The 24,873-nt window shown below is 42.5% G+C and overlaps 2 protein-coding genes across 3 annotated transcripts; both read left to right on the top strand.

The window, feature by feature from the left end:
* Positions 1-3,068: 3,068 nt before the first annotated feature.
* On the top strand, positions 3,069-6,578 carry cacng3a (calcium channel, voltage-dependent, gamma subunit 3a; the record flags this gene model as incomplete). The annotated part of the gene is made up of 4 exons (XM_080880088.1): positions 3,069-3,285; positions 4,997-5,080; positions 5,181-5,321; positions 6,013-6,578. The coding sequence occupies exons 1-4, from the start codon at positions 3,075-3,077 to the stop codon at positions 6,576-6,578; spliced, it is 1,002 nt and encodes a 333-aa protein (XP_080736214.1). The 5' UTR covers positions 3,069-3,074.
* Positions 6,579-10,502: 3,924 nt separating this feature from the next.
* LOC308396352 (uncharacterized protein) lies at positions 10,503-24,069 on the top strand. 2 transcript variants are annotated; one of them, XM_080881577.1, is made up of 20 exons: positions 10,503-11,682; positions 12,116-12,215; positions 12,360-12,399; positions 14,834-14,875; positions 15,002-15,090; positions 15,209-15,305; positions 15,459-15,595; positions 15,715-15,887; positions 15,992-16,095; positions 16,189-16,583; positions 16,667-16,730; positions 16,866-16,923; positions 17,018-17,099; positions 17,185-17,511; positions 17,687-17,782; positions 17,919-19,533; positions 19,625-20,334; positions 20,452-20,522; positions 20,638-20,725; positions 21,338-24,069. In XM_080881577.1, exons 1-20 carry the CDS (start codon positions 11,517-11,519, stop codon positions 22,314-22,316), a joined length of 5,433 nt encoding a protein of 1,810 aa, XP_080737703.1. In that variant the 5' UTR covers positions 10,503-11,516; the 3' UTR covers positions 22,317-24,069. The 2 variants fall into 2 exon arrangements, with proteins under 2 accessions (XP_080737703.1, XP_080737702.1); XM_080881576.1 differs by having other exon boundaries at positions 15,453-15,595; positions 21,338-23,629.
* The last annotated feature ends 804 nt before the right edge of the window (positions 24,070-24,873 follow it).

The following is a 24,873-nucleotide window of genomic DNA, read 5'->3' as shown; positions in this document are numbered from 1 at the left end:
TGCTTACAGCTCCTTGGAAACTATTATTAACGCTTATTAAATGTGCACATTTAACTTCTCAACAGAAACACTGTGTTCAAAGGCCTGCTGTGCAAGTTCACCAATGACATATATATAATAATGTGCGGTTTAGTCGAGAAGCTGAAACGGTGATTGATCAAAACAAAACATTTTACAGCGAGGAAGCTCGTTGGTTGGGGTTGATTGCTTTTGCTTCTTCACACACATGGCCACTCACTTTGCAAAGCCTTAAATAGTCACATCCTCATTTATTCTTTTAGTCACTTGTATGATATGCTTGTGGAGTGAATACTGATGACAATATTAATATTAAAGGACATGTAATGAGTAAACCTGGCCAAAGAAAAAGCCCCATGAGAGTTCTGTCTGTCTATTTAAAAGTGTTTTCAAAATGTTTTTTTTTCTACCTGATTATGCATTATTGGTTATACATACAGCATACATACAGTCATGGCACAGAGAAAGTATACTTTTTCCTTTTCATTGGATCATTGTCCTGTTGCAGATCTTGATTTCAGTCGAGCTTTAGCTATCAGAGAGATGGCCTCGCATTTGAGTCTAGAATACTTTAGTACGCAGAGGAGTTCATGGTTGATTCAATAACTAGAAAGGCGCCTGAGTCCTGATGCTGCAAAACAAGCCCAAATGCTCACTCCTCCACCACCGTGCTTGACGGGTGATATGAGATGTTTGTGCTGATTGGTTTTCACCAAATGTGGCTGCTTCATCTTTCAGTTGTTCCCTTTAGGGGTCCTCTGTCACACCAATACTCTGCCCGTCCTCCTTCATTACATCATGACCCTCCTCTGATTCTTAAACATCGACCATCCCTCCTCTTCACAGGTCCAAACTTCCCTCTTTAACTTTGTCTCCAAACAGCTCAACCTGAACTTCCCTTTTACTCTTTATCCTTCTGTCAGGATACACCCCTGACACTCCCCATTCTGTCTGCACTTTTCGCTATCCTACATTTATCCTCCTCTTTTACTTTATTCATGAAACCCTCAACGCACACCTTCCACCTTCTCAACACACTCTCTTCACTTCTTAGTACATTTCCATCTCTATCACATCCTTCCTCTGCCTCTCCCTTTCTTAGTGTCCAGCCTCACAACTCACTACAAGCCTTTTCCTTTGTCATCTCTCTCTTTGCTGTACACCTAGCCTCCCAGAACTCCTTCTTCATCTCCCTAATTATCCAACTTTTTCTTTGCTGACCTCTTCCTTATGACCCTTCCCAGATTGATAGACAGCCACAGATGCTTCCCTAACATCATTGCTGATGCTCCAGAGCAGCAGACTGCCAAACGTCTGCTTTGGTAGAAGTGTTCGCACTTGTTGCTGATCGTTTAATCAAGTGCATTTGAATAGCAGCACCTGGCCGCTCCTTACGCTGATACGTTTTCTTCCCACAGAGTGCTTCTAAAATTATGGCTTAATTTTTGTTAAATAACTACACAGTGTAATATGTCATGTGTTCTTGTTTGTTTGAGGTTGTATTTAAATTTTTCAAATTATTTTCCTTCTCATATCCTCATATGTAAAATCTAAAAAGTGACAGTTTGTGCTCTTCTTTTTACCATGACTGTAACAATGACCAAGACTTTATATAAGAGATGAATTTAGATCCTAAATTTGAAAGGAGGCGGTGACTCCTGTCATTGCGTAAATCTCATATTTTAGTCACAATATAAAATGGAAAACACATCAAATGTTTGAATTGAGAAAATTTGCTGTTAAAATTTTGATTGCAACAACATGTCTCAGAGGAGTTGGGGAAGGAAAAGTAAGTGGTTCTAAAAGGAAATATTTTGCAGTTAATTGGGTTAACTGGAAACAGGTCAGTAAGACTATTGGGTATAAAAAGGAAACGGTAGAGAGGAAGAGTTTCTCAGATCTAAAGATGGGTAGAGGTTCAATCTGCAAAGAGTTTCAGAACGTTCCTCAGTGAACGGTTGTGAAGACTTAGACTTATTTCATCATCTATATTTCATAATATCATCAAAAGAGTCCGAGAATCTGGAGGAAATCTTGCTGTGTGCAGGAGACAAGGCAGAAAATCGATATTGGATGCCTGTGATCTTTGAGCCCTCAAGCAGCACTGAAATCAAAACAGGAATGACATTAAAATCACTGCATGGGCTCAGGAACACTTCCTGAAAGCGACATCTGTGAACACAGTTCATTTTATAATCCAGTAATGCTGCTTAAAGCTCAATCATACAAAGAAGAAGCCACATGTGAGCATGATCCAGAAACGTCTCCATCTTTTCTGAACCGATACTCACTTAAAATGCACTGAGGCAAAGTGGAAAACCGTTCTCTGGTCAGATTAATCAAAATTTGCTAATTTTTGTATTTTTTCAAAAACATGGATGTTGCATCCTACAGGCTAAAGAGGAGAGAGACCAAAGAAGCTCTGCTGTAGTGTTCACGGGCACTTATCTCCACTTTAAGACTGAATTTAAAATGTAAAGTTGCCTTTTTGCAGTTCTAAATTGAAGTGTTTTTAGGCTGAGTTAAAGGTTTTATTGTGTCTTTGCCAGAAAATAATGCGCACTACTTTCTGCTCTCTTGCTGCTCTCCATGGTGCTGACCTGGTGGACTATGAACTGGTTTGCATGAGGCCTGTGCTATTCTTAGTGACAGGGACACACACACACACGGACAAATGCACACACACATACAATCAGACAGGCGGGGTCATTCTGCAGACTGAGCCCGTGCAGAGTTGGGCTACAACAAACTAGAACGAGTCGAGAAACATGCCGCTGATGCCATTTTCTCCAGACTACTTTCCTCTATCATTTCCTCCAACTTTCAGCGCCGTTTCTTTACTTGTTCTGCACAGCCAACAAGATGACATCAAGCTTCTGTGCCTTTAACATGGAAACATCTTTGTGAACAAAGTTTTATAGTTTAGAGGAAAATGGGGCGGCAGAAGATGTGCTCGGAGTTTCCTTCCTGGATCAACTCAAAGATCAGACACAGAGGGAAAGTTTTGAACAACCTCTAAACTCTGCCAGACTCGGTCCTCAGAGGGAGGAGGAGACATGAGGGTGTTTAACCGGGGTGTGCTGATGCTTCTGACCACAGCAGGGGCTTTCTGTGCCTTCAGCCTCATGACCATCGCCGTGGGAACGGACTATTGGCTGTACTCCCGAGGGGTGTGCCGCTCTAAGACCCTGAGCGACAACGAGACGGTCCGCAAGAACGAAGAGGTCCTGACCCACTCCGGTCTGTGGAGGACCTGCTGCACAGAGGGTGGGAGTCACACTACACCTGCATGTGGTTTCACATTAGAAGCTTATAAAACAGCCCAGAGTGAAACACAACAAAAATGGTCAATCTAAACATAGTAAATATGCACTATGGTGTGTTTATGTGACTATGACTTGTTAATCTAATAAATTAAATAGGATATAAATGGGCAACTCAATATTAAATAGCAATAACACTGTCGGTTCTTACAAGCAGGTCTCTAACGGGCTGAATATATAAACAAAGCTGTGCATCATGTTTCTCTATCGGGTGATAATTGCTACATCGATAAATCATACAACAGCAGCTACATAGTAATACTATTACAAAGTATTACAACATAGTAATAGTATTACAGACCTGAAAATGTTCTGCACTCAACAGTTGAGTGGAGTATTTATATTCTGTATCACGAAAAGTAGAAATCCGACATAAAAATACCCTGTTATAGTGATTGTAACTATAAATATGTGACTAATATGTAAAAACTATTTTTTACTTGCACTGTGCAGATGATTTTGATTGTTTGCTGGTGTCATGAGGACACATCTTAAAGAAGACTATAGAGAAGGTTTAGTCCTGGCTATATGATGGATAGAAATGACATTTTTAATTATTCATTTCTCTTTAATAGCACTACCAATACTTCTCTCACCCTATATCCTTGGTTCTGTTTTGCTTTGCTAAGTTTCTGAATGAAGAGAAAATGCTTGGCTTTTCGATTTCCTTCCCACTTCCCTTGCATCCCCTCCCTCTGCTGCTGCCCCTGCCGCCTGTAAAACCAAGCCAACCTAAAAAAGGTTTAATGGAGAGGAAACAGAGCATGCAGAGGTCATCAGTGCTTTAACAGTCTGGTGTGACTGCGTGTTGGTCAGTTTGCCTGCATTGCAAAAAAAAAGCCATAAACAGGCAGATAGATGAAGATAATCGTGATGCACGAAAAAAGCGCTCAGAGACAAATTTGTTGTTGAGCCAGATGGAGACAGATGATCTGATCTCTTGTTTCTAATGTGACAATAATTTGAATAACTTTACACCTCACATCTTTTCTCTCAGCCCTATTCGCCGCAGCTTATCTGTTGTTAATGAATGAGTTTTGTTTTGGTAACCATGGGGACCGAGCCACATCATCGATACTGGTCAATCAGGGCGGGCTCACAGGGACACATTTGTCAATACGATCCTGTGTGCGCAAATACTAAAAGGCATCTCGCGGCCAAAGGTTACAAAGGCTGATGTTTGTATTTCCAGGCATCATTATAATGCATCAGAGCCTTCACGGCTTACGAGGGTTATTATCTGTCTGTGCCATATACAGTAGCGTTGAGCGATAGTGGAATATTTGTCTTTTCACTTGAGACAAGCTAAAACTAAAAGTGATCACATGACATGAGTGAGTGTGGACAGCCACTGCAACACTGTGTCCTCCAGGTTTAAAATCTGATAGGCTGAACAAGTGAAGCCATAAAGTGACTCTTTGGGCATGCTCATAACTCACAAGCACAATATAAACACAGTAAAGGGCCACAAGAGGGCACTGATTCATGTTAAACGGTTAGAAGGTGGACAGGTTGAGTAAAAACCGACCTGAGAAGATACCTGTGCATATTTTACATTTGCATCAAGTACAGAAGAAGAGGGAGACAGGGGGAAATGACAAAGCTGAGCAACTTTTGTTACAAAATGATGTAATTGTCTGATTTTCTGTTTTCAGGGACATTTCGGGGTGTTTGCAAGGACATCGATCACTTTCCTGACGATGCAGACTACGAGCAGGACGCTGCTGAATACTTACTGCGTGGGTCTCAAATAATTGCATGAACTTTTAACAGCTGTGATGACAGTGTGAGGTATTTGCGTGGTGTCTTAATACCCTCGTTCTCCTGTCCTCTGCACAGGAGCGGTACGAGCCTCCAGCCTCTTCCCCATCCTCAGTGTGGGGTTATTATTTCTTGGGGGTGTCTGCGTAGCTGCCAGCGAGTTCTACAAGTCACGCTATAATGTCATTCTCACTGCGGGTATACTCTTTGTCTCTGCAGGTCAGACACACAGAGTTGTTTCAGCAGCATGATTATTATTGTGGCTCTTCATTCAGTCCCTTATTAATTCTGAAACACAGAATTAAAAGCTTTTTGTCAGTGATGTTAGATTTTATGTATACCCCCCCCCCTTTTTTTTTTTTACTGTTATTAATTATGTTTTTCTATGTTAGTCTTTCTGGTATTTTATCTTTTTTTCTTTTTTAAAAAAAAGTATTTTCTTCAGGTGTTTTAATGGTTGTACTTTCTTGTTGTATGGAGGATCAAAAGGGCCAAAAATAAATAATGATTGAACGACTCAATAATTCTCTATCATTAAATTCATCAAAAGTAATATTAACAGCAAAAGGAAATAAAAATATTTTTTTTTAAAAACACAAAATAAAAATAATGGAAATAAATGGAAATTCATTTAAAGGTAACAAAAATACAAAAAAATAAGAAAATCAAATAGAAACAAGAATTGGTATCATATTTAATTACTTATTGTATTTATTCAGCATTTTTTAACCATTATTGTTATTTCTGGTGCATTTAACTGGTGTCTTTAATTTTTTTTAATTTAACTAATTAAATTTACATTTTTGCACTTTTAGTCCTCCATAGCATGTAGCGTGTCAGTCAACTGCAAAAATTCCTCTACAAATAAACATCTGACTGACCCTCTTCATCTCTATGAACACTACTGCAGGTCTCAGTAACATCATTGGCATCATTGTGTACATATCAGCCAACTCAGGTGACCCCAGCCAGAGCGACAACAAGAAGAGCTACTCCTACGGCTGGTCCTTTTATTTCGGAGCTCTGTCCTTTGTGCTGGCTGAGATGGTGGGCGTCCTGGCAGTGCATGTGTTCATAGAAAAACACAGACAGTTGCGCACTAAGGGCCGGCCTTCGCTCATGAAGCCGCCCATCTCTCGAAGCTCATCGTATTACCGCAACCGTTACTATCAGAACCGCAGCCGCCGGTACAGTTACAGGAGCAACCACAGCGCAGGGGACCCGCACTCCTTCCGAGCATCACTCAGCCGTGACCGGGAGCCGTCCATCTCCGCTGAATCTAAAGTCACCACCATGGCAGGTTTGCCGAAACCAGTGTCAGTGGGCTCAGAGTTCATGCTCTACGCTTTAACCTCGCCTCTCAAAAACAGTAAGATAGACATGGCTGTGGATCATTTAACAGCTGCAGCTGCTCACAACAACACAGAGATGCTGCCTGGAAACTGCGCTTCCAACAGGAGGACCACACCTGTCTAAGAAGAGAGTCCCTGTAAGGCTGAACGTTAGTCGGAGGAGAATAAGCTTTCTCATGTTCTTGCTTGCAAAAGAGAGACATTGTAGACAAGTGCAGGGCTTAGCCTGCCAAATATTTTTTTATGAACTCTTCAGTCAAGAAATAGTGGGAAAACTGCCATTACAATCTCCCAGAGTCAGTCCAACAGTCCAACACCAGGATATAACTTGGGGTGCAATCAGAAAGTCCAGTTACTCCAACCATTAAAAGCAGAAACCATGTCTGGTTTAAATTTAGCCAATCTCCCCTTCAAGTCTGCTCCTTCTGCAGCTCTGGAATTAAATGGGCGGTGCATTATGTGGTTCAGTGGTTTGCACAGAAAAAGGTCCTGGGTTTGAATCCACTGGCTGGGGCCTTTCTCTGCGGAGTTTGCATGTTGTCCCTGTGACTCTGAGTGCTCACGTTTCCTCCAACAGTCCAAAGATGTGCATGTTAAATTCTGATTTGTCAGTCTCTCTGTGTTACCCCCTGTGGCAGATTAGCAACCTGTTCATGGTCTCCTCAAACTCTTGCCCCATGACAAGCTGAATAGGCTCCACCAGTGCAAGGAACAGTTTGGAGTGAAAGTTCCCCACATGAAGGCAGTGCATCGGATTAGAATGATAGTTATTTCTTAAGATATTTGCAGGGGCTTGCACTAATTCAGAATGAAATCCGGGATGAGAACTTCAGTGCGAAGCTCTACTCTAGAACCTGAAGCGTCCAATAGAGTATATCTGGTGGAATCAACCTGAACTGGTTGCTTCCAGTCTTCAATCTGCAACTAGCTGCAACTTTTTCATTTTTCACATAATTATATATAAGCTAAGGTGTCAGCATTTTGACATGGTGGAGGAGATCCAACATGCACTGTTGAAAGAAAAGTTGAAGTGGTCAGAACAGGGCGTGCAGGGAAGGGTTTAAAATAGGAGCTGTAGGCTTGCAGCACTGCCCAAAGACATCCCCTAATGGGGAAGATGTGTCACATTTAAATCAGGTTATGGTTCACAAGCTGGCACCGCAGAACTTAACGATTGCATCTCCTGATGAAACAAAGCAAGAAAATAAAGCTGTTTGAGATGTTGAAATCAGAGAGACCTTGTCGTTTTTTACTGGAACAATTTTAAAAATGGTCCATCGATGTTTTAAATAGTTGCAGAATGTTGTGCAGTTAATTCACTTATCGTTTCAGTTCAAGCAACCAGCTGATCTGTATATTTGACACTCGGAGGAAAAATCAAAGCAAACAAAAACTGAACTTTTAAAAAATAGATTTGTCTCAGTTTTTGTGAGTGTGTGTGTAGTAATAGTCAGTCAGAGAGAGAGACAGAAAGGGAGAGGTGCCCGTGAGGAAATAGAAACATTTACAGAAAATACAAAACGCATGAAAGCAACTGAGAATGAATGAATGAATGTCCTGTTCCTGTAGCCTCATTTTTTGTGGACCTATTGCAGAAGATCGAAACCCCATTAAGTGCATTCGAACTCTCTCTGTCTCTCCATGTGTCTAATTGTGTGGCTGAGTGAGTTTTTGTAGCATGTGAGCGTGCATAAGCCCACTGAAAGGGTCTGCCCTCATGGTTATGCCACTTTCTATATGCCTTAAAGAAAGCTTCAAAACTCACATCACAAAAGGTGCTTTTTTAAAATTGTACAGGACATCTCAGTTTCTGGCATCTGGCATTTGCAAGAGAAACTAAGAGAATATTCAAACACAACCCAGCACAGAAGCAAAGGTTTGAACAATACTGATAAACAAAAACAGTTTATCAAAAAAAGGTGACCTCTCCTGTGCTGAGTAATATCAGGGCCTTATTGTGCCTGAACATGCATGAATTAGCTCCGTTACATCTGATGGCAGGGCAGCACAAACAGACACACGTCTGAGAAACCTCAGGTGTTACCATGGCAGCAACGGGATTCAGGCTAGAATTCAAGGTAGGTTATGAATACGCTCACACAAGAAATTACCTGAAAGCACAACTGACTACTTCGGCTACTGTTTCAGCTCCACAAGCTATTTATCGCTACTACACTGCACAGAGTCTACTGTCCAAGGATCCATATGGAAGTATTTAAGTAGTATTTCAAATATTTTTACTAAAAGTAAAAAAAAAAAAGTGCAAACAAAGGATTCAAACTAATGCCTCAAACAGACTGGAGCCTCTAATCAGAAAGCTTCAATATGATTTAGTTACTAAGCAAACAAAAGTTAAGTTAATGAATAAATTACCAGCAGAGACCAGCCTGCAGTGTCTGAAAGGAGAATGGTGAAGCCAAAGAGACTGATAACATCAGGCCAGCTAACATCAAGATTTACATTTCTTGGGCAATACTCTACAGAAATCATGGTAAAAAAGGTCAAGAGTCAAGAATGGACAAGAATCTATTGAAAATTTCAGCAGACCAATTTTTATATATAACTGTTGAAGTGAGAGCCGAGTAGGCTTAATATTATAGCTGGATTGGTTGGTTTTGTCTGCTGATTAAATTAAACGAAACAACAAGTTTGATCACAAGCTGTAAAACCAAAGGAGTGCGCTAAAAGTCACTAAAATGTTTGGCATATCAAAAGAACTGACGAACCAACTTTTTTTTTTCCTACTACTTTTCTCTGAGGAGGTGCACTCGAGGCTCTTAATTAAAGAATGGGTTATAAATAGAGCAGCAAGCTTTGTGAAGCCATTGCTTTTCTCTCATTGAAATGGGAACTTTCAGTCACTACTATATTAAGATCACAACTTGCTGTGAGGTATGTGTAATATGTTTCAGTTTCCTTCAGACTTTACAACAACATCCCAAAAATGTCACCACTGGCCTTTCCTCTTTAACACTAGCATTCGTATCAGGACATCATTGGTTATTTATGAAGACCTGAAGCACAAAAACATTTCTACTGTGTTTTACAGGAAATGGGATGAATCAGCAAAATAAAGGTACTGCTTAAAGTCATCAGGATCTGATATTTTTCCACCACTGAAGAAACAAAACAAATACAATGAATAAATTAAAAAAAAAAATTCCCAGGCAAAGGTAAATCTAAATTAAAGGGTTATTTTTGCAAAATGTCAAGCAAGGTATCTTAAAATTAGAGGTACAAACTTTAAAAGAAATCTCTGAAACATCTCCTTGCTGCATAGAATATATTGTATAAAACAATACTTTACAGTTTTATACAATAAAGACAAAAACAACTGATTCTCGAGAGGATGGATGGTAAAGTGGTAAAGAGTTTCAAGTTCATATTACATTATTTAATATTATTTCTAACAAATTAATTGTACAGTGTAAGGGTGTGACTTTTTTTAGTGACTGAAACAGGTTTCCATACACATATGAAATGGTTATTTTGTTTTAAATGACATTGGTTTAAAATGAATTTAAATACATGTAATATAACCAAAATGTATATTAATTATCAATAAAACTTTAGTGCACTAATGTATAATTGCCATGAACTAACAATCAGTTAAAGTTACAATTTAAAACACAAAATCCATCCATCTACAAATACCAGTTGCCCAGCATCCAGCCATCTTTATTGTCCCGTCTTCCTCCCCTCACTCCTAACTCAGGTGACCGATTCGGCCAGAGATTTCTTCCTGTTAAATTGACTTTTTCCTTTCCACTGTCCAAGTGTTTGTTCATAGGGGGTAGTGTGATTGTTGTTGTTTTGGGGTTTTATATATTATTTTTGGTGTCTTTCTTTATCTTAAAATATAAAGTGTCTTGAGACGACAGGCTCTTGTGAAATAGCGCAATATTACGAAAATTAAATGATTAGTGCACAGATATTGTGGGGTTTCACTCAGTTAACTTTTTTGAGCAATAAAAGCTGAGGGTGGCAGTAAAATGCAACGCCGCAGCTGCCACTTTTCATTGCCTCAAAGAAGAAGCAGACACTGGCGACATCCGGTTCCGTCCAGCGCCATTTTGATGAAACAGCGAGGAGACGATCGTCTGGGATCAGCGACATGGATTTAATGGATTTACACTGAAGAATCATCCGGATTCAAAACTTTATTTTCTGTGGTGGGACATAACCGTGGAGTGAAGAGGAACCTTTTCGTCCTGACTGCAGACGGTGGATTTTTGCCCCAAAGTTTAGCGTGACACCATTGTCAGCAATAGCAGCGTTAGCCGTTAGCTTTTGTTAGGCCTGCTTTCATGTTGTGTTGAGTTGCGTTAGCTAATCTCGAGGTGTCGCATGTTAGCCTTGACATTAGCTTAACATTTACACGGAACATTTCGATTTAAGATTAACCTTTTCGGAGGGGTCTAAACAGTAGTGTGACTCCTGTGGACTGGCCGTGGAGCATTTCACGCAGTTTTGTGGACTTTTTGTGGAGCTCGGTGGTGTTTTGTTTCTATAAATTACAAACTGTACCGAAAAGGCAAAACACTACCGCGAGGACTGGGGAAGCCCCAGGCCCGCTGCTAGCTGCAGTGCGGCGGACCGGGTTTTCCAGCAAGGACAATTCACGACGGACTTGACCTCATTTACCCATGTAACATATTCACACTGTGCTGCATGGACTCTTTTGGATTTGGTGGCACCTTGTTGTATTTTCTTGGACTTTAAAGAACTGAAGAGGCACACGGCGCCGCTCCATGGCGCTTTGGCCTCGCTGCTCGATTATTTTTCATTTCCAGTAATAATGACTGTGTCGTCATCTGCGAGCTCAACCTTTTCCCCATATTAGTCCTTTCTTTGTCCAGTGTTTCAGCGAATAATACAGAGGGTTTACCCATTAAAGTCACCAGATTTAGCCTCCTGTGTTCAGTGTTGACGCTTTCATTTTGTTATACCAGGCCTGTGTTTTTTTTTTCTTTGTTCTTAACTTGATAAGTGCTTAGACTTGTTTAAAAAAAAAAAAAAAAAAAAAGAGAGAGAGAGAGAAATCCAAACAAAACAAAACAAAATGTCGTGTGTTCACTATAAGTTTTCTTCCAAACTGGACTATAATACAGTCACTTTCGATGGGCTGCATATCACTCTCAGCGAGCTTAAAAGGCAGATTATGGCCCGGGAACGGCTCAAGGCCACAGACTGCGACCTGCAGATCACCAATGCGCAGACTCGAGAAGGTACGCCATGAGCTGACTCTTTACATTATGGGAGAAGCATAATCAGATACTTAGGGAAGAGGCAGCGCATGATATCTACGTATAGGGCTTTTGCTGGGAAAACACAAACAGGGCTAGAATATGTACAAATCCATTGGGATCTACAACATGCCTCTAATAATTTCTTTAAAACAGTTTGACATTCTAGGATTTACTTTATTTGTCCCAAGCAGTTTCATGTACACTGAACCTCCAATCTAATATTTGAGAACGAGCTTTTAATGTCTATTTTTATAAAGGCTTTGTCATTATTTAGTGCTTATTTTAACTGTCACAGCTATTCAGCCTTAGTTGAAGCCCTGGGATCGCATAAGCTGTAAATACTGGGATTTTTCTGTATTTCATAAATATTTTGTAAACTCATTGGATTTCTGTTCTGTGTGGTGTTTCACAGAATACACAGACGATGAAGCCCACATCCCAAAACACTCGTCTGTGATCGTCCGCCGCACCCCGATTGGTGGAGTAAAACCTGCTGGCAGGACGTTCATTGTGTATGTATACATAAAATCTAACGTTGCAGCCTGAGTCATGATTACAGTGTAGTCACCAGTGGATTTTAAATGATAGAGAAATCTCTAGGTTATGTTTGTTCCTTTTGTGCCAGTAGCTTACTACTTTTTTTCTGTTTTCCGCAGAGATCGTTCTGACACAGCTGTGGTGGGACCTCCTAGACCCGTATGTAAAACAAAACCCAAAAACAACACACTCTCCTTCCTCACCCCTCTGTCTCTCTCTCGCCCCCTTCTTTCTGGCTTTAGTCACCTTTCTCAAGAACATCCTGTCAACAATGATAAAGTTGTATCTTCTGTTCACTGTGTGTTGGCTACATTTGTGTTGAGCTCTCGACCTCTGTGTGTTATTTGATGTCTTTTTTTGAGGGTTTCCTGGAGTCACTAAGGTTAAAGTAGTTTGTTGTTTCTCTCTAAAAACCCGGGTTGTCTGCCTTTTTTTTTTATTTTGAAATGAACAAATTAAAAGTACACTGTGTGAATGAGATGAGGCCGCTAAGAGAAACAACAGACTAGCCACCATGTTTTTGTAATGCTCTGAACTGAAACTGTTGATAATTAACATGGCAAGCAATTTAAACTGTTAATGACTGTATTTCATAATGAAATGGTTATGTAGCCTGATTTATGCCAGGCAAATGTTTTGAAGGGGTTTGTAAAAGGAAGTATGGTATTTTTGTATTCATAATACATTGTCATTTATTTTCTGTGAAAATATTTTCTGTGGTTTATAAACCCAAAGAAGGAAAGTGTGATTAATTTATATAAACTTATCTTACATAATGAGTGGAATAGATTTGCCACTGACTCTTATTCATTTTATGAGCTTAACCTGCTAAACATACACATTCTCAGATATTTTGTTAAGTCAAAACTTCTGTCATTTATTTTGTCCTGTACAATTTAATCATGAAGATGTTCTGTTCTGCACTGAATATGGACTGCACATAACCCTTAAACTTTGAAGGCTCGCATTTACATTGCTGTGCTGAGATACACTGAATCTAGCCAGATTCCTCAGTGCCTCTTGTGCAAGGAAACCAGTTCAAAGTGTGTTTTTGTTTGGTTTTTTTTTGTTTGTTTTTTACAAAACTGTGGTTTTTTGGGGGGGATCATTACGAAGCTAGACCACACTGTGCTAAGACACAGTATCAGTAAATATCCTTCCATGGTTGCTGCAGTGCAAAGTATGCTGGTGTAGTGTGTCCTGTAAGCTGTAAGCTGCAGACCCTGTCAATAAAGTTGTTGAGTGGTTCAGTGTCAGAACCGCTTGCACCAGATCCCTGTGTGTTCCCTCCACAGCTTTCTGCAATACCCAGTGTTTCCTCTGAGCCTGCTTATCATGATGGATATCCCACCCTGCTGGCTTTTTTTGTTTACTAACATTTAGCCTTTATTACTTAAAAAAAGAAGAGAGATCAAATTTTTTTATGTGGGTGTAAAATGTGACCCTTTGTCCACTCTTGACAGAACCATCCCTCCTCCGCTTTCTGTCGTGACGTTGGTGGTGTTGTAGGGCTGTTAAAGGGAACAGGTTAAGAGAATAAGTGACAACAGCGGTTACTTCATTTTCCTTCCACCAGGCATTTTTTTATTTCACCCACCCCTTCAACAGAAAGATCTCTACACTTGTGCCTTATCAGCTCTACATACTTGACAGCTTCCTGTGTCTGCATTTTTTTTTTTTTTTAAATAGGTTGGCTCTGCTCCTTGCTAGCTCATTAGTTTACAGAAAGCATTCTTGAACTTTTTGATGAGTTTTGAATATTTGTGACAACTTCGTTTGACAAGCTTAAATCACTGTGCCCTAGTGAGGGGAAACTGCATACTTAAATTAAATGTCAAGTATTCCTTTGAGAAAATTGCCCTCTGCTACCCACTGCAGAAGAAGCTTTGGATATAGGATTTAGAGGGATGTGTTGGTAGTATTTGCTGATAAGCCCCAAATACTTAAGGAGGCGTGATGTGTTTAAGCAGAAGCTCTTGGACATTACCATAGTTAAAGGCTCGGAAGACTTGCATATGCTAAAGAACAGCAAAAGTAGATGTTTTTACAATTTTCTGTCTCGTCATGAGTTCTTAAACATGCGACTAAAGCGCACAATCTCATTTAAATTTTTTTGGTGCTGTAATACTTTTGTTGCTTTGCAAAGGCAGTAGATAATACATTCAGTATGGAGTTTGCATCACATCGCTGTGTGTTTTTTGGGTATTTGTATTTTACTCTATTCCCCCCCAAAGATCTCATCCATGTAAAAAATCTCTGAAAAGACACAAGCTTAGAGGCTTTCAGAGTATTAGTTTTTTTTCCTTCTAGATTTGCTGACTATTTAGAGGAGTTGGACTTAAAACGGCACGCACCACTTGTAATCCACGTGTTGATTTTTTTTATTTCTTTTGTTAATTGCTACTCGTGCATTACCTTTGTCAGGCACTTTGGAGGCTAAACAGAGGTGCTAATTTTGTTTGAAGAAACAAACGGAGGCTCTAAGGGATTGGTCACAGATGTGGTGGGGAACTGTCGGGGCTCTTGTCTTCCAGTGTGTCTAAAATCTATCATGTTAATACCTTTTAATATATGTGCTCTGATTCTCCTGCAGACGGACTCTTCTCCTTCATTGTCGTTCGCCCAACTTGCGAAGGTACTGTTTCTGTGTATGCTTGCTGTAACGCCAGAAAAGCTAAAAAGATGGGTTGTTTTTTTTGGTTTTTTCTTGAGGGGTTGACATTGTTCTGATTCTTATATCTCTTCTAAATCAATGTTTTAGACTGCTAACCTGGTTGACGCAAATGCATCCGAGGAGGACAAGATTAAAGCCATGATGACTCAGTCGAATCACGAATATGATCCAATACAGTTAGTATACAATCGCCACACTTGAGCATCTAATTAAATTCAAAATGAAGCATGTAATGTGTATTTCAATTCATTGTCTAGCTGGGCGTGTGTTTAACTCTGTAACTTGTGCCTCCAGTTACTCCAAGAAGGCAGTCGGACCTCCACCTGCTCACTACACCTGCTTTCGTTGTGGAAAGGCCGGTCACTACATTCGACAGTGCCCCATGCTAATGGTAATTAACAGTATTGTTTGATCTTTGTCTGTGTTGCTATATTTTACAACATTGTTGTGTAACGTCTAAAAAAGTAACCGTCATGTTTTGGTTAATGTTAATTTTTGTTGTTTTGGGTTTTCTTTTTTTGCCTTTTTACATTTTGAGGTTCAGGATAAAAGTGTGGAGGGTCCCAAGCCAGTACGAATTAGTAAGGGGATACCACAGAGCTTCATGGTGAAAGCAGAGCCAGGTGCCAAGGGAGCCATGTTAACCAGCACAGGAGAATACGCCATACCTGCTATAGATGCGTACGTGCCAATCACTGACATACGCCTACACATGACGTTTCATATACACTTTATAGCACATTAAGTTATGTCTTAGTTGGTAATTATCCATATTGCTGGTGCATTTGTTTTGTTAACAGGGAAGCATACGCACAGGGAAAGAAGGAGCGCCCTCCATTTGTTCCACATGAACAGTCGTCATCTGAGGATGAAAACGATCCAATCCCTGACGAGCTCCTGTGTCCGATCTGCAATGACCTGATGACAGATGCCGTAGTCATACCTTGCTGTGGAAACAGCTACTGCGATGACTGTGAGTTCTCAAAATGTAGACGATAAAAAAAGATTTTAAGTGATTTTTTTTTTTTTTGTGTGTGTGCGTGAGCTTTTGTCTAAATAAGATCCGTCTGTTTTCAGGTATTAGGACTGCCCTGTTGGACTCAGAGGAGCACATCTGCTTCACGTGCAAACAGTCAGATGTGTCACCTGATAATCTCATTGCCAACAAGTTTCTTCGACAGGTAGTGCTTTCAAACGTTTGCAGTCTGATGTGGTATTAGTTTAATTTGACTGTTTTTGTAAGTGCTGGATTATGTGTTTGCCTTCTTATGTAGGCTGTAAACAACTTTAAGAATGAGACAGGATACACCAAACATGGGCGCAAGCAGGCCCAACACACAGCTCCGCCTCCACCGCGGCCACAGCTGGTCAGGCCTCTGCACTCGAGACAGCAGGACCCGCTGCTGGCCAATGTCACTCAACCACCTCCTACAAATGTACCAACCACCACGGCCCCTCAAACACAGGCCCCACCTACTGCACCTGCTCCTTCTATTCCTTCTCCTGCACCACCTGCTGCGTCTACTCCACCGCCTGCTTCTCCTTCCCCTGCTGCTGCTTCTATTGTCGAGGAAAAAGAAGCTTCGCCAGTCCCTGCACCGGCTGTTGATCGCCGTTCTCCTATGCACTCGACCAACTCCACCGACCAGGGTGAACCACCCCCACCAGGGTAAGTTTACACTGAGATATTCCATGAAAAATTCAGTTCAAAGAAGCCTTTCTTGCCAGACACTGTCTCTATTTGTGTTTCAGGGAGACGCGTCCAGAACCTAAAGGGACAACTGATTCATCAGGACCCTCAGAAAGTGGCTCACAGGTGGGTCCTTCCTGAATAGTGACTTGTTTGCGAGGTTATGTTAGTTAGAGCACCAAAACATAGGTTTTTCATCATGTTAACCTTTTTTCTCTTTCTCTCTCTCTTTTTAAAAAAACCCCATAATTTCTCCCACAGAGCTACACTTTACCAGTGATTGGCCAACTGCCACCTACAAGACCATCTCATCAGTCAGGTCAGAAGATCAATTTATTCATTTAAGCAGATCTGATGAGCTTAAAGGGAAGACATTTGGCAACTAACAGCCTGCCTGCTCTCTGCTCTTTTAGGTCACCATTCACGGACAAATCACTCTCACAGAGTAGGAGCAGTAGCAGCACCAGCAGCAGCAGGCGGAGGTGGCAGACACTGGTAAATCTTGCTTATGCACTATGAACTGTGAAGTGTTTGTGATGTAACATCAGTTCTGTAAAGTCTTTTGTGTACATCTTTACAGGTACCGAAGTAGAGGAGAGCACCCCTCCAGTCGCCTGCACACAGCTCCACCTCCTGTACCTAGTCCTCAGGTGTACCCATCTCCAGCCCTGTATCCACCTCCACCTCAGGCTTACCCTCCTCCATACAGTGCTGGTCCTGGCCTTATTCCTCCTCCTGCTATGAGTTACCAGCCCCAGCCTGTTTATCCCCCTGGACCAACAGTTCTCAACCCCCCCTGGGTTCCCCCTGGTACCCAGCCCCCTCTAGTCCCTCTTCCACCCACCCTCCCACAGCCACCTCTCTGTAAGGAAGACTTCTACAGGCCAAGGCATCACAGACAGGACAAGTGAGTGGGTTCTTTTTGTTTTAGGGGTCTAACGACAGACTGTGGTGGCACATGTGAAAACCATGTAGCACCAGACATAACTCAGGATTGCAATTGTGAACAGTTATTTTATTTTGGAGTTTCACCACAAGAGACGACCTGGAATGTTTCTGAGTGTTTAATTTTGTTTACATAGGGTTACCTCCAAGCTGGATGAGTTCACTAAAGACTTCCACAAAGAGCTAATGAAATACCGAAATGCACCAAAGAGAAGAAAGCGATCTTACTCCAGGTATTTATTACATAACGAAACTTGTTTATGCACAAAGCTTTTAAAGGCATTTGTTGCATTTTTGCGTAATCCTTCTTTCAACCCTTCATTCACTCTGTTCATTCCTTCTTTTTCCTGCCCGACTCTCTTCTTCCAGGTCCAGGTCATTCAGTCGATCTCCATTTAGCCGCTCTCCTTACTCGCGCTCTCGGTCCAGATCAAGATCTAGATCCAGATCCAGGTCTTACTCTTATTCACCGAGCCGATCCCGCTCTCGTTCACGATCCCATGGCAGGTCCTATCCTCGCTCGCCTTATTCCAGACGTAACGGACGCAGTTATGGACGCTCACGGTCAAGGTCCCGATCTCGTTCGAGGTCTTATGGGTACCGTCGCTCTGGCTCACCACGATCTCCTCCCTCCTACCGGGGAGGAGGCTGGGAGGGGCCAGAAGGGCCTTACAGGTCTAGGTCACGATCTCGCTCCCCTGGGGCATACCGGAGCCGCAGCCCTGGCGGACGAAAGCTACCTCCACGCGAGCTACCACCATATGAACTGAAGGGTCCGAGTCCCGCAGGCCCCGAGCGCTTTGAAAGGGAAAGGCGCCAGTGGGAAAAGGAGTATGTAGACTGGTACAACAAATACTACAAAGAATACGATAGCCAACACCCTTCACTGCATCACAGAGGTCATGGCAGCAGAGACAGAGAGAGGGACAGATTGTCCCCTTTATCCAGAGATTACTCACCCCAGGGGAGAGGGAGAAGAGGGAGAGAGGAGAGAGCTGGTCCACCTCACCATCCCCCGTCCTCTTCCTCGTCAGGGACAAAGTCCAGCACTAAAGTCCTGAAAACAAAGAAGATAAAAAAGAAGAAAGCTGGAGAAGAACCAGAGGCGTCGCAACAGCCGGTGGACAGAGGCGATGCCACTCCGGTCAGAGACGAACCCATGGACGATGTACCGTCACACACAAAAACACCTCCCATCTCTTCAAGGCCTGCTGTTAACACTGCGTCATCTAAAGCCCCGCCCTCTAAGAGCACTGCTTCATCTGTTAAATCTTCAACCAAGTCTGCATCAAAAACTCAATCTGAAAAAACGAAGAAGGACAAAGTTCAGAAAGTAAAGCCTAAAGCAAAGACGGAGCCGGTCAAGGTAAAGCCGGACAAAATGAAGAAAAAGACCGGAGAAGGAGTTTTGGCAAAAAAGAAAGACCCCTCATCATCTTCCTCTTCCTCCTCAGCTGTTAAACCTTTAAAGAGTGTTAAAGCCAAACCAGAAGACACCCACAACTCGACTACCTCTAAAAAAGAAAAGGGTAAGAGCTCCGTTGTGAGGCCTTCACTTGTGAAGACCCCTCCACAGTCCTCCCATAACCAACCTCTGCCTCATCCCCCGCTTCATGACAGCCCCCGATCCAGCCATGACATGCGGGGAAGAAAAAATCTTCCACAGGGCGGTGGTCTCCTTCCTCACCCCCATCAACACGGTCTCCCACTCCTCCCCCGACCTTCATCCCCAGTGGACAACCGGAGGAGGATGGGAGAGGAGGGTCGCTCTTTACTTGGACCTCCTCCCGGAAAGCTGAGGAGAATAGATGGCCTAGGAGGTGGAGTGGATATCATGTCCCACTCGCATTTGCCTCATCAGCCCCCACTCCACAGACTCCCACCTTCCTCTGACAGGCCTGGTATCCTTCCGCATCCAGGGAGCCGCGAGCTTGGCCGGGGTGAAACGGATCGAGCAGCCATCAGACCTCTAATGGACCTTCAGGTAGGTCCTCAGAAACTTTTGTTAAACGTATTTTTCCTACTGATTTCCCCTAATTTAACTCCGTTTGAACATTTTGTTTTTGCATCTGCAGGTTAAGCCAGTAAGAATAATCAAGTTGAACAGAGATATGGGGAGAAGAGGCAGCACTGAGGCAGCGGCCTTGGATGAAACTTCATCTGGTCACGAAAAGAACGCCTCAATCTCAGAGCGATCAGCTGGCACAAGCATTTCTGAAGCAGACCGGCACAGTAGTGCAGCAGAAGTAGCTAGAAGAAAAGAGCGCTCTGCATCTGCGGAGAGGGGAGTCTCCAGAGAGAGACCTGGCAGTGGCGGAGAGGGGCAGCACATCTCAGACAGAGAGCAGGACAGAAGCTCTGGAGTGGACAGAGAGCGAGAGAGGTCTGGTTCGGACAGAGAGCGAGAGAGGTCTGGTTCGGACAGAGAGCGAGAGAGGTCTGGTTCAGACAGAGAGCGAGAGAGGTCTGGTTCAGACAGAGAGCGAGAGAGGTCTGGTTTAGACAGAGACAGAGGTCAGGGGTCTGACAGAGACCGAGACAAGGACAGAATCGCCCAAAAGGTGGCGGTTGCATCGGAGAGAGACACGGAGGGTGAGAGGGCGTCGAAGGCAGAACGAAAAAACTCAGGCGGCGCGAGCGGGGGAGGCAGATCTGTCAGCCTGGATAAAATGACGATCGGAGAGAAGTCTGCCATCACGAGGAGACAGGCAGACCATCAGGAGAAACCAAGAGCATCTTCTAAGGAGAAGGGCGAGGGCTCAGAAAGAGCCGCTAAACCTGACAGGTCACTACATTTGCTTTTCTGCTTCTCCTTATCCATGACTGAAAGACGCGATGATACATTTGTTCTGTCTGTAAACACAGTTGTTAATAGTTGTAATTATATTCTCTAATTACCCAGGAGTGCGTCCAAGGACAGAACAGAGAGGAGCGTTCCCTCTGGAGAGAAACCAGCTGCTGCTCGCAGAGAAGGTAATTTGAAGCACGAGTCGAGTGTATGGCAGGAAATGATAACTTTGATTTTGTGTCTTGCTATCTAATTACACATTCATTGAACCTTTCCTCTTTCCTCTCACCTCCGTGGAAGCGGTCAAAGACGTTCAGGAGGCTGCTGTAAAGAGCAAACCCAGGATCAGCCGAAAGGCTCTGACAGGCCACATTACAAGCTCCACTAAGTGAGTGCCTTTTCTTTTTTTTTTCTCCTTATACAGCCTTTAATTTTCACTTCAAAATGTTATGTAGTTTATTTACTTTGTTCCACTCTTCATTTTATGCGTCTGATATTTGCATCTTTAAGTTGTTTCCATTAGGATGGCACGAGAATTTAAATTGTTTCTATCTGTTTCTGTCAGCGGTTCATTAGCAACAGAAGAGGAGTTTGAAAAACGTAATCAGTCTAAAGCTGTTTATTTGGGAGGGCTAGGAAAACTCATTATTTTAGTGTTGCCAAAGCAAAGTAATGAGTTCAGTGGCACAGTGAAACTCACATTGAATTACATGACTTGTGTAGTTGTGTAATTTTTGTTTTTGTTCTTTGTAAAAATACATTAGACACAAAATATCTTAGGATTAGGGTCTAATTATTGATAGTTATTCAATTTTTTTTTTTAATTTTGTGGACATAAAAATAAATTTAAGGTGAAGCAAGTATAAACTGTTGTTGCAGCTCAAGTTTGATAGAAAAGTGTTTCCCAAAGAAAATTGTACTATTGTCTAAACTGTGGTGTCGTATCTGCTCGTATTGAGATGTTTAAGCTTTTCTAAAAACTTGTTTTTCCTTACAAAAGGTCGTCTCATGAAACAAAGCAGGACTCGGAGAAAGACCAGAAGAGTTTGCCTTCGAAACCTGCAGAACAGCCTCCACCGAGCCCCGTAAAAACCCGTGCACGCAGCCCGAGCTTGAGCCCGGTGCTCAGCCCGGCCAGGGAGGAACCGCTCATTCAGCCTCCTCCCCGCTCCAAGTGGGAGAGGGAAGATGACGAAGAAGGCCAGGAAAATGAGCTTAGTGTAACCAAGGAGCCTTCCCCAGTGCTGCAGAGGCCTCGAGGTAGAGAGCTGCAGCAGGAAGCACCTAAGCCTATTAGGACTGAAACCCGGGATGCTACAAGAGAAGAGAGGAAAGGAGCAGTGAAGGAGGAGAAGAAGGGAAGAGCCACAAGGGAAGAGGGTAAGGGTGGTAGGACGGGCCAGACAAACTTGGACAAATCAACCAAAATTAAAATCGTGAGGGAAGAGGGGAGAGGAGTGAGAGAAGAAGGAAGAGCTTCTGCAAGAGAAGAGGAGCGGCGAGGTGGAGGAAGAGAGGAAGGGCGAGTAGCTCCAGGGAAGGAGGAGAGAGCAGCAGAAGTCAGAGGTGGAGGAGGGCGAGAGGAAAGTCGGGCCCCCGAGCCCAGGAGACAGCGTTTGTGCTCCGACCTCGGCCGCGAGACAGACGAGGCAGCTTTCGTGCCCGACTACAGCGAAGGCGAAGGTTCTGAGCCTGAGAGAGGGCGAAGCGGCAGCGCCAGTCTGTCCCTCAGCCAGCGCTCCCACAGCCCCACCCCAAGTAACCACAGCGGCTCAGCCACCACCACGACAGACAAGAAGAAGAAGAAACACAAGAAAGTTAAAAGGCACAAAAAGCACAAGAAACGCAGCAGCCAGGACAAAGAGGCAGAACACAAGAAGCACAAGCACAAGAAAAAGAAACGCAAAAAGAACAAAGACAAAGATGGGGAGGAGGATGAAGAGGGCAGAGAGAAAGGCTCTGCATTAACAGAGGCATAACTCAAAGCTGCAAGGAGATTAGGACGTAAAGATAACAGCTAACGCTGGCATCCTGCTACAAGGAAACTGATAAATGTCAGCTGTTCTGATGCTTCCTGTCTCTGCAGCTCTCCACGGTACCCTTGTTCCTGTAATGCAGAAAGACTGCAGCTGAGGTCTCTTCAATATTCAATGTGAACGTCTTTGCAGACTCTGGGCCGGGGAACAACTGGGCAGCGACGCTGTGCTGTTGTGGTCAAACTAGAGCTGCAGGACTCTGACGTGAACTGCTATGCTATGAATAACACAAACTGTGCTCAGGGATGTGATTTCTTTTTGGCAGAGGAGGAACTGCAGATTATCTGCCTCTGATTCATTTGTAAATATAGATTAACTCTTGCTTTATGTAATAAATTCTCCTCAGTTTGTTTTGCTCACATCCCTGTGTGCTATTCAGGACTTAAATGTGAAACTCTTCACTCCTTTGAGGGCTGTCTTTCTGGAGAACGCTGCCAGCACATTTTAGCTCATTAACCATGAAATCGTATACGCTATTATCATTGTTTTTTCTTCCTTTTTGGCAATTGTTGGTTCAGTTCATGCCGGTATATTTTTTCTTCTTTTTTTTTCTCTCTCTTTTTTTTTTTTTTGTGATGAATAATTTCCAAGAAAGGCAACGGAAAATTTCTGAACAGGCAAACCAAGTAAGGTTAATGTTATGCTGGTTGATTTGTCTTATTGAACGTGACATAAAATCTGATTGCTACCTGGTAAATTATGAAACTCTGGAAATTTGTGATTAATGGGCTAAAATGAGAAATTACTAATGTGGTCCTTGAAGTTGAAGCAGACTTTTATGCGTTCATGTTACACTGGATTGTATAAGATGTTTATAATACTGACAGATCAGTCAACATGTTTCTGTTCCAAAGGTTTAGTAGCTAGCACATTGTCAGTGAGCGAATGTGTGTGTGCTGTTGCGAAAGTGAAATGTGATGGAAGTTGAACAAATTGGAGGACAAGACTTCTTACAAAAGATTTTTTTTTTTATTAAAATGTTTTGACCTCATTAAAATCCCCAAGTTGTGTTTTTTGTTTGTTTCTTGGTGTTTGAAATCTCAGTTGCTTTATGTGCTTCTAATGACTGTAGAAAACATGGATGACCTGACAGCTCCAGAAAAATGAAGCCAAAGCGTCTCTGTGGCTACCTGCTGTCTGGCTGCAGTATAGTTTCATAAGTACTGCCCTCTCCATGTTAGTGGATGGGACTAGAGTCAAAATAAAGGCAGTGCTCCTCAGTTAAATTTTCCCAAGAATGCTTTCTGTCGTTATTCATAGTTCTTATAGCTGATTTGGGTTGAAAAAGTCATGTTTTTAATTGGGTAGCAATGTTATGATTGACAGCTGAGTAGGCCCACTCGCAGGAGGAGAAGGTGCCAACTCCAAAATTGTGATTGTTTGAAACTTGTTCAGTAAACTGTACTGACCATCAACAGGGCTCTGATGGATAGTTGCAGTTTAAGTTAAGACTGTTTCCTAAGCTAATGCAGGCTGCAGGTTGAGTGATGCGGATGCTGTACCAGTCCATCATGGTGAAGAGAAAGCTGAGTGAAAAAGTGAAGCTCTTGATTTCCGGGTTGCTCTACGTCCCTACCCTCACCTATGGTCACGAGCTTTGGGTAGTGACTAAAAGAACCAGATCACAGATACAAGTGGCAGAAATGAGCTTTGTCCAAAGGGTGGCTGGCCTCTCCCTTAGGCAGGGGCTCAGAGTAGAGCTGCTGCTACTCCACATCGAAAGGAGCTACTTCAGGTGGTTTGGACATCTGATAAAGATGCCTTTGGGCGGCTCCTGGGTTAGGTGTTCTGGGCACGTCCCGCCGGGGGTGACCCAAGAGAGATTATATCTCTTGGCTAGGGAGAGGGAGATCTGGACTTCTCTGCTTAGGCTGCTGTCCCTAGGAGCCGTCCCCGGATTAGTGGAAGAAGATGATGGATGGATACTAGGTGGTTAGTTTTTGATATTACTCATTACACTGAACTAAATTTACTGCTTTTGTATTGAAGTTTGTGTCCCAAGAGGGCACAAGGGTCACACTTTGCTGCGTTAGCTTTTTATATCCAACAGCCTGTGTTGTTTATGTTTTTCCGATAAAATCATATCACTTTCTCTGGTATTTTGATTAGACTAAAGGTTTAAGATTGTGGGATTTTCTGTTTTTTTGTTTGTTTCTTTTTAAAGTGGCGCTGCAGCACTCTTCCCACCAACGACTTAGTAACTTAGTTTACTTAGCATCTTTAAAGAATACCCTGCTCTGGCATTCACATACTACCAGCAACATCAGTTCATGTAGTTTCTATCTCATTATCTTGATTTATGTTTTCTTTGACAATGCAAACTGAGTGATTTAATTAGAAGGCTTCTAAACAATCTATTAAAACATGGCTTATGTCTATACAGTTAATAAATTGTATGACTGGAGATTCATTTCAATATTAGACATTAACAGTGTTTATATACAATGTTAATCATGTAATCGAATTTTAAGTTGTACTTTTTGTTTTGTTGCTGTTGTCT

Source organism: Rhamphochromis sp. 'chilingali', assembly GCF_963969265.1.
Source record: "Rhamphochromis sp. 'chilingali' genome assembly, chromosome: 4".
In the NCBI taxonomy this organism is placed as follows: Eukaryota; Metazoa; Chordata; class Actinopteri; order Cichliformes; family Cichlidae; genus Rhamphochromis; species Rhamphochromis sp. 'chilingali'.
Note: the sequence above shows the minus strand (reverse complement) of the source record. Positions and strands in the feature narration are given on the sequence as shown.